Here is a 12318-nt window from a genome sequence, read left to right on the forward strand (position 1 = left end):
GATGCAGAGTACAAACTACATTACCCAGAAATCTGTGCCCAGCGTATTGGTAGCCGGAGTGCAGCCAATGACAGCCCAGAAACTGGGTGTTTCCTGCTGCTCGGGGAGGCGGGGCGAGACTTCTGGCGTCGCCGTCGTGACGTATTTTTCCTTTGCCCGGTCTGTGCATTCTGGTTGTGAAGGCTGAGTCCTAGATGGGGTCGGCTTTCTACTCGGGTCTCGCGGAACCTAGCAAGGAAAGACAGTGGAGGCTGCAGGACCTTCCTCCGCACTTTTGTTACAATCCATGACCCCTGTCGTGGGAAGGGCGGCCTCTCGCGGAGGTGTCTGCCGGGGCTGGGCTCTTACCGAGGCCTCCTGTACACACGCCCTCTTGCCCTTGTCTCCGCCGGAGGCAGCCGCCTTAGTCTTGTGAGCGTTTTTACACCGGATAGACTGAGACTCGCAGTGCTACACTCAGCCCGAGGGCGTCCAGCGCGGTGGAGGCGTGGGGTTTCGGCTGAGCCCACAGGGCACAGCCCGTTCACCCACTTCTCACGTTCGCCTGCTTCTCATGGCAGCGGCGGTGCTGATGGACCGGGCTCAGGTGAGTGGGGGAGTCCCTCAAGTGCACACCAGCCTGGTTGTGTGTCCTGCGATGTTCGCTGTCATCGCGCACTTGTCTTGACCACCCGGGAGGGTGGTCACTGTCGCATTATGTGGAGGGGTTCCGCCCCCCTTATCTATGGCATAAGGTGTGGAACGGACTCGAAGGCGCGGGGCAGTGCGTACAAATGCATGCATGAAGATGAGAATGAGTTTGGAGAGTTCCGGGAACCGTCTGTGCCTGGTGAGAACAGGGACTGGGGGTCAGAGGTGGGCCTGGAATGGCAGCCCGAGGAGCTGGTCCTCTCTTCTAAGGGTGCTGAGAGTCATGCAAGGTTTGGTACAGAGAAGGGAGGTCCTCTGACGCAGTTCTTAAAAGGCTCCCTCTGGCTGCAGGGTGGGTAGACTCGGGGGTATAGGATAGATGGGAAGATCAAGATGGAGTCTACTGAAATAGTCCAGGTGAGCTTTGATGGTGTGGGCCAGAGTGGTGGCAGCAGAGATTAGAGAAGGTATGGGTTTTATATGTAGTTTATAAGTAAAGCTGACCAGATTCTCTTATGAGACATAGTAATGATATCCTGGGATTCTTCACATGTCTCTCTTCACTTGAGACTGGGGGCGGTGAATGGAGGTCATTTCTAGTTTAGTGTCCTGAATCTGGGCCATGAGTTGTATGGAGTTATGTGGAGAAGTCACCACCTGGCGACCAATGGGATGAGTACTGGAAAAGTATATCAGACCCAGGAACAGGTACGCTCAAATGCTTGTAGGATTGAGTTGGGAGTGCTCAGGGAACCTCAGGTCTTAATTACCTTTGTTGGAAACAGATATCAGAGGAAGGAGTGAGGCAGGAATGGCTGGCTGAGGAGCTGGACCCCTGTCCTGAGTGTGGTAAAAGTCGTGGGAGATTTGGAGCAGAGGAGGGAGATGATCTGACTTGGATTTTAACAAGCTCTCTCTGGCTTTCAGGTTGAGAACAGACTGTGAGCACGAGGGAGGAGCTACTGCAGTAGTGTTGATAGTATCTGGTCTAGAGGGGTGGCTGTGGAAGTGAGAGAAGTTGGTAAATTTTCTGTTTGTTAAGTAGGGTGATTGGATTTTTTGATGTGAAGGGTGAATGAGAGAAGAGAGTTGTGGATGACCCTAAGGTTGGTTGGTTTTTGCTGTAGCTGGTAAAATTATGGAAATGCCATCAACTGAGATGGAGAAGTTGGCAGCAGGTATGATTTTTAGTGGTTATATCAGCAATTAGGTTTCGGTCATGTTTAGGTTAAGAGGTCTCTTGTCAGCCGGGCATGGTGGCTCACGTCTGTAATCCCAGCACTTTGGGAGGCCGAGGCGGGCGGATCACGAGGTCAGGAGATCGAGATCATCCTGGCTAACACGGTGAAACCCCGTCTCTACTAAAAAAAAAAAAAAAAAGAAAAGAAAAGAAATTAGCTGGGCATGGTGGCGGGCGCCTGTAGTCCCAGCTACTCAGGAGGCTGAGACAGGAGAATGGCATAAGTAAACCTGGGAGGCGGAGCTTGCAGTGAGCCTAGATCGCGCTACTGCACTCCAGCCTGGGTGACAGAGCAGTGAGACTCCATCTCAAAAAAAAAAAAAGAAAAAAAAAGAGATCTCAGTCAATATCTTAGTTGAGGCCTCAAGAAGACACACAGGATTTTAGTTCTGGGGAAGGGTTCTGTTGAAGAAGTTGAAAAAAATGGTGGCCAGTGTGTGGAGTGGGATGGGGTATCTTCAGGTCATGGTGGTAATGTTGTTATTGAGTAAGAAAGTTGAAACTGGAGACTGAGAGAAAACTGGGTCTGTTGCTTAGGCACCTGGGTGGCAGTGGTAGATAGTGTGAAGACACCAGCACTTCCTTGACACCGCATGCAGAGTGGGATGGGGGAGGAGAGATGTAATGGAGGTGCCTATGGCATGGACCAGTGGTGGTCGGGATCTCAGATGTGAGGAAGGTGTAGTCCAAAGAGTAATGTGCGCTTTGGGAGGAGTGTGAACTGATGGCCTTAAGAATCTAGTATAGGCAGCTTGTGGGAGAAGATGGAGCTGAAGTTTGGTTGTGTTTAGAGGCATTGTCTGGACAGCACCAGGAGAACTGGTTGGTAGGAGCGTGTTTGGGACCCTTCACGGCAGACCCAGGGTTGAGACAGCATCTGTCTGCACACTTGCCTGGTTCTGCTCTGGGCTGGACACCGTGGGGAGAGGGACATGAGGAGAGAGCCGACATAGTGGTGCCAAGGTCTGTATCTCCTCTTAGTTGGGAGGCTGGGGAGGCGAGGGACTAAAGGGTGGGTGTGTGAGTGCATAGACTAGGGAGGAGGGAGTTCTGGGGAGAGATGCTGCATGTGGACTCAACTGTACTCATCATGGCAGAGTTGTGTGACCTTCGAGGATGTGTTCGTGTACTTCTCTCGGGAGGAGTGGGAACTCCTTGAGGAGGCTCAGAGATTCCTGTACCGTGATGTGATGCTGGAGAACTTTGCACTTGTGGCCACACTAGGTAAGTCTGTGTTTTAGTTGTCTAATGCTACGTGGCAAATTATCCCAAAGCTTAGTAACTTCAAACAATAAAAATTAATTATCTCTCCAGTTTCAGTGCACTGGGAATCTGGTCAGAGCATTTTTTGTTGTTATTTTGAGGGTTTTTGTTTGTTTGTTTGTTTTTTAGACAGAGTCTCACTCTGTCACCCAGGCTACAGTGCAGGATTGTGATCGTGGTTCATTGCAGCCTTAAACTCTTGGGCTCAAGTGATCCCCCCACCTCAGCCTCCTGAGTAGCTGGTACTATAGGTGCATGCCACCACTCCCAGCTATTTGTACTTTTTGCAGAGATAAGGTCTTGCACCTCTTTGTCCTAGGTTCTCCCCTCATCCTCTGGATGACATTTCCTGGGGCCTGACGGTGCCAGGAATTACAGGAGCTGACGCAATCACTTCTTGTGGTGATTACAGGGCTGTCCTGGTACCTCCTCCTTGGAGAGTATTTTTTCTAAACAGTCTGTTTTCTCTGTGGAGTGGGCCTAGCTGCGCCACTCACCTGCACTCTGTTGGCTTTAGAGCTTTCATTTTCCCAGTCCCACGCAGTTGCCCAGTTGGAGAGGGGCAGAAAACCTTGGGTGCCTGACAGGGCAGACATCACTGCAGCCACAGTAAAGGAGACCTGCAGAGGGCCTGGCCGTGCTGAATGGGAGCTGGAAGAGGGTGTCTGTTACGGTTGGGTTCACATCGAACCTTCAGCTTATTTTGTGTTTGTCAATGTTTTGTCGCCAAGGCCCATAGTGATTCTTCACATCTACTTTTCTTTCCTCGTTCCTGGCACTCTCCCATTTGTCACTTGTCACCTGTCGTCCATCCTTCGGGTGTTTTCCCACGTTTCTGGCCTCCATGTCTCACTTCCTCTCTTCAACACCAGCTTACTTGAATGTGTTATGAGTTTTGCTCATTAAATAGTCCTTGAGAACTAGCTACTTACTCAGAGTCAGATTTTCCTGGGCATGGACACACCCATTTGCACAGAGCTCACCTGACACCAGCAGCCAAGGCCCTGCTGAAACCCTCTTGCAGAGAAATCAGCTAGAGGCTTAACCTCTCCTCCCTATCCTGTATGCCATTGTGTTTAGGTCTTTACCCCGTAGTTAGGGTTCCTCCATTCTGTGACCTGTATAGGCCCTGTACTGACAACCAACCCCTTCTTTACACTGCTCCTGGCTCTCTTGTCCTGCCAACAAGCCAGTGGACTCGCATTGGTGGTAGACACACATTTGTGATAGGGCTGCTGCCTCCCACCACAGTCAACATGCACTTCACCAGCATCGTTTTGCTTTCAGGTTTTTCGTGTGAAGCAGAAAATGAGGAGGCACCTTCTGAGCAGAGTGTTTCTGTAGAAGGAGTGTCACAGGTCAGGACTGCTGAGCCAGGTCTCTTCCAGAAAGCACACCCATGTGAGATGTGCGACCCACTCTTGAAAGACATTTTGCACCTGGCTGAACACCAGGGATCACACCCTACACAGAAACTGTGCACACGTGGGCCGTGTAGGAGAAGATTCTCATCCAGTGCAGACTTTTACCAGCACCAGAAGCAACATAATAGAGAGAATTGCTTCAGAGGGGATGATGGAGGGGCCTCATTTGTGAAGAGCTGTACAGTTTGCATGTTAGGGAGATCCTTTAGCTGCAGGGAAGAAGGGATGGACTTACCAGACAGCTCTGGCCTCTTCCAGCACCAGACCACTTACAATAGGGTGAGTCCATGGGGAAGGACTGAATGCATGGAGTCTTTCCCACACAGCTCCAGTCTCGGGCAACACCAAGGAGACTATGATGGACAGATGCTCCTCAGTTGTGGTGAAGAAGGAAAAGCCTTCCTGGACACCTTCACTCTTCTTGACAGCCAGATAACTCATCCTGAGGTGAGACCCTTTAGATGCCTACCATGTGGAAATGTGTTCAAGGAGAAATCAGCTCTTACTAATCACAAAAAAATCCACAGTGGAGAAACATCTCATGTGTGTAAGGAGTGTGGAAAAGCCTTCATTCACTTGCACCACCTAAAAATGCACCAGAAATTCCACACTGGGAAAAGACATTATACATGCAGCGAATGTGGGAAGGCCTTCAGCCGCAAGGACACACTTGTTCAGCACCAGAGAGTTCACACTGGAGAAAGATCTTATGATTGCAGTGAATGTGGAAAAGCCTACAGCAGAAGCTCCCACCTTGTTCAGCACCAGAGAATCCACACAGGAGAAAGGCCCTATAAGTGCAATGAATGTGGGAAAGCCTTTAGCCGTAAAGATACACTTGTTCAGCACCAGAGATTTCATACTGGAGAAAGGCCTTACGAGTGCAGTGAATGTGGAAAATTCTTTAGCCAAAGCTCCCACCTTATTGAACACTGGAGAATTCATACTGGGGCAAGGCCTTATGAATGCATAGAATGCGGAAAATTCTTTAGCCATAACTCTAGCCTCATTAAACATCGGAGAGTCCACACAGGAGCAAGGGCCTATGTGTGCAGCAAATGTGGGAAGGCCTTTGGCTGCAAAGACACACTTGTTCAGCACCAGATAATTCACACTGGAGCAAGGCCTTATGAGTGCAGTGAATGTGGGAAGGCCTTCAGCCGTAAAGACACACTTGTGCAACACCAAAAAATCCACACTGGAGAAAGGCCTTATGAGTGTGGTGAATGTGGCAAATTCTTCAGCCATAGCTCCAACCTTATTGTACACCAGAGAATTCACACTGGAGCAAAGCCTTATGAGTGCAATGAATGTGGGAAATGCTTTAGCCACAACTCCAGCCTTATTCTGCACCAGAGGGTTCACACAGGAGCAAGGCCTTATGTGTGCAGCGAATGTGGGAAGGCTTACATTAGCAGCTCCCACCTTGTTCAACACAAGAAAGTTCACACTGGAGCAAGACCTTATGAGTGCAGTGAATGTGGGAAATTCTTTAGCCGTAACTCTGGCCTCATTCTACACCAGAGGGTTCACACTGGAGAAAAGCCTTATGTATGCAGTGAATGTGGGAAAGCCTACAGCAGAAGCTCCCATCTTGTTCGTCACCAGAAAGCTCACACTGGAGAAAGACCTCATGAGTGCAACAGTTTTGGTGACCCTTTAGCTGCATCTCTTAAACTTGTTTAACACCAGAAAATTCACACAAAGAGAAAGGCCTTATGAATGCAGAAAATATGTCATCTTCTTGGTCATCCTCATAGGATTCACACCAGAGCAATGTTCTGTGAGTACCCTTTGTGAGAGAACCATCGGCTAGCGGATGAGCATCGTATATTCATTCCACCCTGGGGAGATGCCTGATAAGCACCACATACGTGGGAAGCTTTCATGAGGCGTGTTGCACTTTGTAACTGTCTAGGGTTCTCGATGGAATTATATCACTGCCAGTGCCTGTGGCGGAAGCCATCTTATTGCTACCAGCTGTGTGTATCAATCACTCCATTTTGCTCAGGGAAGGCAGACTTCCGTGCTTTCTTTCCTGTTCCCTGCAGATAATCATGAGTATTTTCAAGGACCGCCCCCCCCCCCACCTAACCCCCCACCATTGAGGGTCCTCATCTTTTCCCTCATGATTAAGTTCTGAGCAAACATGATCTAGCTCTGGCTAAAAGGACCTGAGCTAGGGTCTGCTGGGATTTCCTGACAAGATTTTGTCAGGAAACGTGATAGCTGTGACTTACTTGTCTTATTGCCAAATCGCCCAAATTTGGAACTGCTTGTCCCATGCTGCTCTGGTTTAGACAATGATAAAGGCCTGTTGTGGCAGCCTTTACTCTTGGGGATTTTGTTACTGTGTAGAGTAGATTGAGAAAAGAATTGGGTTCTGTCATGAAGGGAGTAACACCTTTTGTGGGCACCACCTTTATGTGCCTCAGAGGGGACCAAAGGATGGCAGAAGACAGCTCTCAGTCTAGTTTGACCTAATTTACACCATTGTCCTAGGCCTGCTGGAAAGACTAAAAAAAATTTTGTGCCTAACTTTGTGGCCTGGCTGCCAGGATTTCCTGTGAGCCCAATGAGGGCACAGTTGGTGTGAAAATCTCCTGTGCTTCTGGAAGCACCATAAGTTGGGTCCCTAAACTGTCACGTACTCCCCAGCACTGTTGAGGGATTGCTGTCTTCTGTACCTGTACAGGATCAAGTCCCTGATATCCAGAATCCCACAGGCAAGTGGCACTGACTGTAAGACCTCTAGGGCAATGTGAAAATCATGATTGGCACATAAACACTGAGATAATGGAGTGGGGATGACTGTGGCAAACCAAAGGAGACAAACATTCTAGAGGGGCATCCACAAATATTGGTGCAGTTATGATGGTGTGGGATGGGGGTGCATAGAAATTCTCAGTACCTTCAGACGTTTGTATCTCCTGTGGCCAAGGCCACTGTCAGAGGAAATAATCTAAATGTGGACTCCTGTGTCTCCCTGGGCAGTTGACCTTACAGCCATCACTGCACAGACAGGAACCTCAGCAGTGACAGAAGAGAGATCCAGGGATGGGTCTTCTCTGACCCAGCCAGCATCCCTAGTGACTGAGGTGGATACGGACTTCATTGCTCACCAATTTTTAGCAACATTGAGGCAGGGCTCACACTCCTAAATTGTAGGGAGAGGAGTATGGTAGAGCCAAAATAGTTGACATCTAATTTTCCTAGTGGAACAGTATATATAGATTTTAATGAGGAACATTTATTTAACAGCTTTATGGAGGTATGATTAACATGCAATAAACTGCATATATGTAAAGTGTAAAATGTGCTATGTGTCAGCATGTGTATACACCTATGAAACCACCACAGTCAAGATATCCAACACAACAAAAGATTGTCCCTTTATAATCCTCAGTCTTTCCTCATCTTGTTTTCCACAATTCACAAGCAACAGCAAGCATTTTCTATAATTTTATAAATGAAACCATATGGTGTGTACTTTTTAGGGGGTGGGGCTCTGACTTTTTCAGTAAACATAACTATTTTAAGGTTAATCCATTATCCTGTTGCATGAATCAATTGTTTACTCATTTGTATTGCTGAGTAGTATTTCATTGTATACCACAAGTTTTCTTTTTTGTCAACTTAATTGTTATGGATGTTTGGGTAACTTTCAGATTTTGGCTACTACAAATAAACCTCTGAAAATTCGTGTGCAAGTTATGGCTGAATGATATTCCGTTCTATAAATATACCTCAGTTTCTTTATCCATTTACTTATTGAAGGACAGTTGCTTTCAAGTTTTGGCAGTTATGAATAAACCTACTACATATTTGTATAGTTTTTCTGTAGACATGTTTTCAACTCATTTGGATACATGCCAAGGAGTGCAGTTTTCTCTGTCATATAGTATGTTTAGTCTTGTAAGAAACTGCCAGGCTATCCTCCAAAGTGGCTGTACCATTTTTATTTTATTATTTTTTTTTTGAGACAGAGTCTTGCTCTGTCGCCCAGCCTGGAGTGCAGTGGCATGATCTCGACTCACTGCAACCTCCACCTGTTTTAGTAGACACAGGTTTTTGCCACGTTGGCCAGGCTGGTCTCGAACTCCTGACCTCAAGTGATCACCCTCCTTGGCCTCCCAAAGTGCTGGGATAACAGGGGTGAGCCACTGTGACGGGCTGTGGCTGTACCATTTTTGCATCCAATTAACAATGAATGAACATTCCTCTTGCATCTCATCCTAGTCAGCATTTGGCATTTTCAGTATTTTGGATTTTAAAATGCCATTCAAATAGATGTGTAGTGGTATGCCACTGTTGCTTTAATTTGCAATTCCCTAATAACACACAATGAATATCTTCTTTTTTAAGGCAGGGTTTCTTTTTTAAAGGCAGGGTTGTTTTGTTTTGTTTTGTTTTGAAGTGTGCTGGGATTACAGGCATGAGTCACTGTGCCCAGCCTGACTGGGGTTTTTTTTATATGAGTTTCACACATCTGAGTAAGTGGCTTGCAGACAGAGAAGTTAACAACTTTGGCTGTCAGTTTGTACCTGTGATTTGTGAATACCAAAAAGACAAATACAGAATCTAAGAAGACACATAACAGTCCTGTATACACACAGCAGCTGGCAGCCCTATTCCCAGTGTGTCCCATGTACCTACCATTGACCTGAAACCCAGTTCATACATGCTAATTGAACATTTTGTAGAGCAGTAAATACACATCATCACACAGCTTCCCTATTCATTTTTATTTTTATTTTTTGAGATGGAGTCTTGCACTGTCACCCAGGCTGGAGTGCAGTGGCACTCTCTGCTCATTGCAACTTCCGCCTCCTGGGTTCAAGCAATTCTCCTGCCTCAGCCTCCCGAGTAGCTGGGATTACAGTCACCCACCACTATGCCTGGCTAATTTTTGTATTTTTAGCAGAGACAGCGTCTCACTATGTTGGCCAGGCTGGTCTTGAACTCCTAACCTCGTGATCTGCCCACCTCGGCCTCCCAAAGTGCTGGGATTACAGGCGTGAGCCACCGCACCTGGCCTTCATTTTTATTTTTTGACAAGTCTTTCCATTTATTATCTTTACTTATCCCTCCAAACAGTTAATAAGCAATGTTTTCAAGTATGAAAAAAGAATTATGGATAGGAGACAGAAGCATAATGTGTCCAAGGTTCCAGCACAGGCAGTCTCAACTTCATTCTTTGACTTCTCAGACTTTTGCTCAAACTTCACTGTAAGCTTGCATTTTCCCCCTTCACATGTCACAGATTTCTGTAGGACTATTTCTGTCACTTTTTTTGAATAGCAATCTAATCATTGTCAGTCCAAACTGCACCATCCTGTAAGTCCTCTGCCGTTTCACAGACCTTGGTCGGAGTGAAGCATTCCACGGAGTGAGGGCCTTGAGAAACATTCTGACCAACTGCCTGACTTTCTTATCACATCCTGCTGGAAAAAGGTCCAAGGGAGGTCACTATCACACCCTGCCGGAAAAAAGGCCAAACTGCCTCAGGAACATTTTATGAACATCCTTCAGCCGGGCGCAGTGGCTCATGCCTGTAATCCCAGCAATTTTGGAGGCCGCGGCGGGCGGATGGCCTGACTAACATGGTGAAACCCTATCTCTACTAAAAATACAAAAAAATTAGCTCGGCGTGGTAGCACGCACCTCTAAAGCCAGCTACTCAGGAGGCTAAAGCAGAAGAATCGCTTGAACTCCGGGAGGCGGAGATCGCAGTGGGCCGAGATCATGCCATTGCACTCAAGCCTGGGTGAAAAGAGCGAGACTCCTCAAAAAACAAACAAAAACCCCACCATCCTCCTGGGCAGCAAGCCATACCCTCCCACCGCCCCCACCCCACCCCACCGCACTCCACCCCCAGACCTATAATTGCCCCAGCCTGTAAGCGGTGGTGGGTTCTGGCAGTAAGCTAGTTCTCTCCATTGCAGGTCTTGTGCTGGACATAAAACCTGAATTCCTGTAGAGCTGCCAACTCTCTGCCTTTCTTTAACCCTCGCCTTCCCTTCAAAACCTAACAATCATTATTAATAGATTTCTGTAATTTTCATTTCACAAGTATTTTCACAATTTCAACTCCCTGTAAAACGATAACTCAGGCCGGGCGCGGTGGCTCAAGCCTGTAATCCCAGCACTTTGGGAGGCCGAGACGGGCGGATCACGAGGTCAGGAGATCGAGACCATCCTGGCTAACACGGTGAAACCCCGTCTCTACTAAAAAAATACAAAAAAAAATTAGCCGGGCGAGATGGCGGGCACCTGTAGTCCCAGCTACTCGGGAGGCTGAGGCGAGAGAATGGCGTAAAACCCGGGAGGCGGAGCTTGCAGTGAGCTGAGATCCGGCCACTGCACTCCAGCCTGGGCGACACAGCGAGACTCCGTCTCAACAAAAAAAAAAAAACAAAAAAACAAAAAAACAACAACAAAAAAAAAAAACGATAACTCACTTCTCAGGAAGGAGATAATCTTAGCCGGGCGTGGTGGCAGGCTCTCTAATCCCAGCTACTTGGGAGGCTGAGGCAGAATTGCTTGAACCCCGGAGGTGGAGGTTGCAGTGAGCCGAGATCGCGCCACTGCACTCCAGCCTGGGCGACAGAGTGAGACTCTGTGTTTTTATTGGGGATAATACGTGCCCTATGTACGTATGCTTCAACTGTGGAATGGCACAAAATGTCCTGTCAGGAAATGGCATGTATCAGTCACTCTCATTTTCAGATAGGATTGAGACTTTTAAAATAAATGTAAAGTATTTCAGACATGAATTAATAAGTATTAAATTTTTTTTTTCTTTTTTTTTGAGACCGAGTCTCGCTCTGTCGCCCAGGCTGGAGTCCAGTGGTGCCATCTCGGCTCACTGTAACCTCCGCCTCCCGGGTTCACGCCATTCTCCGCCCTCAGCCTCCCAAGTAGCTGGGACTACAGGCGCCCGCCACCATGACCGGCTTTTTTGCATTTTTAGTAGAGTCGGGGTTTCACCGTGTTAGCCAGGATGGACTCGAACTCCTGACCTTGTGATCTGCCCGCCTCGGCCTCCCAAAGTGCTGGGATTCCAGGCGTGAGCCACCGCGCCCGGCCAGTAATAAGTATTACTAGAATAAAAGCATTGCACTCTTGGTAGGAACGCAATCACTGACTGTACAGACAGTAATGATGTTTTCTTTTGGATCCAGAGGCACAGCTTCCCCCTTTCAATCTACGTCGATATCTCCTGTTATCTTCTGTGCAAATTCCCAGCCATGTAGTCTTTCTTTGTTTTCTTGGACCAAGCATATTGAAGCTTAATAAACAGAAGTCAAAGCTTCACTGTATGTGTATTTGAAAAGCAACATATGGCTGAGAGGCATGAATACAGAGTGCCTTTATGGTATGGGGTGTCTCTTTGGGGGGTGTAGCCGCTGGGAACTTGCTGTGCTTCACAATCCGATATCATAGGTCCCTCATATTTCTGTGAGTATCCTAGACCTTACTTCAAGAAAATCTGGTTATGTCGCCTTTAAGAGCAACCCAAGCCCCGTCCTGTTTTTGGCGTTACCAGCTCCCATGACGGTGCCACTGAGCCTCTACCCGCCATATAAAGCCTGACCAACGCTCTAAGGCAAGTCCAGAAGCGGGGTCAAAACTTCGTAACCCAGAAGACACTGCGGTTCTCGGAGGCGCAACAGGAAGGAATGTTTGCGTGCGTGCGTGCGTGCGTAAGTGCGTGAGCATCATAGGAGGGCAGGACTTCCGGCGTCCTCCGCGGAGGTT

The 12318-nt window shown here is 47.8% G+C and overlaps 1 protein-coding gene across 3 annotated transcripts; it reads left to right on the top strand.

Moving 5' to 3' along the window:
- The first annotated feature begins 108 nt into the window (after nt 1-108).
- ZNF304 (zinc finger protein 304) lies at nt 109-8267 on the top strand. 3 transcript variants are annotated; one of them, XM_033224612.1, is made up of 4 exons: nt 110-586; nt 1558-1638; nt 2968-3094; nt 4421-8267. In XM_033224612.1, exons 3-4 carry the CDS (start codon nt 3061-3063, stop codon nt 6241-6243), a joined length of 1857 nt encoding a protein of 618 aa, XP_033080503.1. In that variant the 5' UTR covers nt 110-586; nt 1558-1638; nt 2968-3060; the 3' UTR covers nt 6244-8267. The 3 variants fall into 3 exon arrangements, with proteins under 3 accessions (XP_033080502.1, XP_033080503.1, XP_033080505.1); XM_033224614.1 differs by lacking the exon at nt 1558-1638 and adding an exon at nt 3653-3806 and having other exon boundaries at nt 111-586; XM_033224611.1 differs by lacking the exon at nt 1558-1638 and having other exon boundaries at nt 109-586.
- The last annotated feature ends 4051 nt before the right edge of the window (nt 8268-12318 follow it).

This window comes from Trachypithecus francoisi, unplaced genomic scaffold (assembly GCF_009764315.1).
Source record: "Trachypithecus francoisi isolate TF-2019V2 unplaced genomic scaffold, Tfra_2.0 Lachesis_group12, whole genome shotgun sequence".
In the NCBI taxonomy this organism is placed as follows: domain Eukaryota; kingdom Metazoa; phylum Chordata; class Mammalia; order Primates; family Cercopithecidae; genus Trachypithecus; species Trachypithecus francoisi.

Bases quoted from the DNA above. Each gene is read 5' to 3' on its own strand.
- ZNF304 (XM_033224611.1), top strand. From the start codon at position 554: ATGGCAGCGGCGGTGCTGATGGACCGGGCTCAG. The intron at 587-2,967 runs GTGAGTGGGGGA...TCATCATGGCAG, and splicing joins TGCTGATGGACCGGGCTCAG to AGTTGTGTGACCTTCGAGGA. The intron at 3,095-4,420 runs GTAAGTCTGTGT...TTTTGCTTTCAG, and splicing joins TGCACTTGTGGCCACACTAG to GTTTTTCGTGTGAAGCAGAA.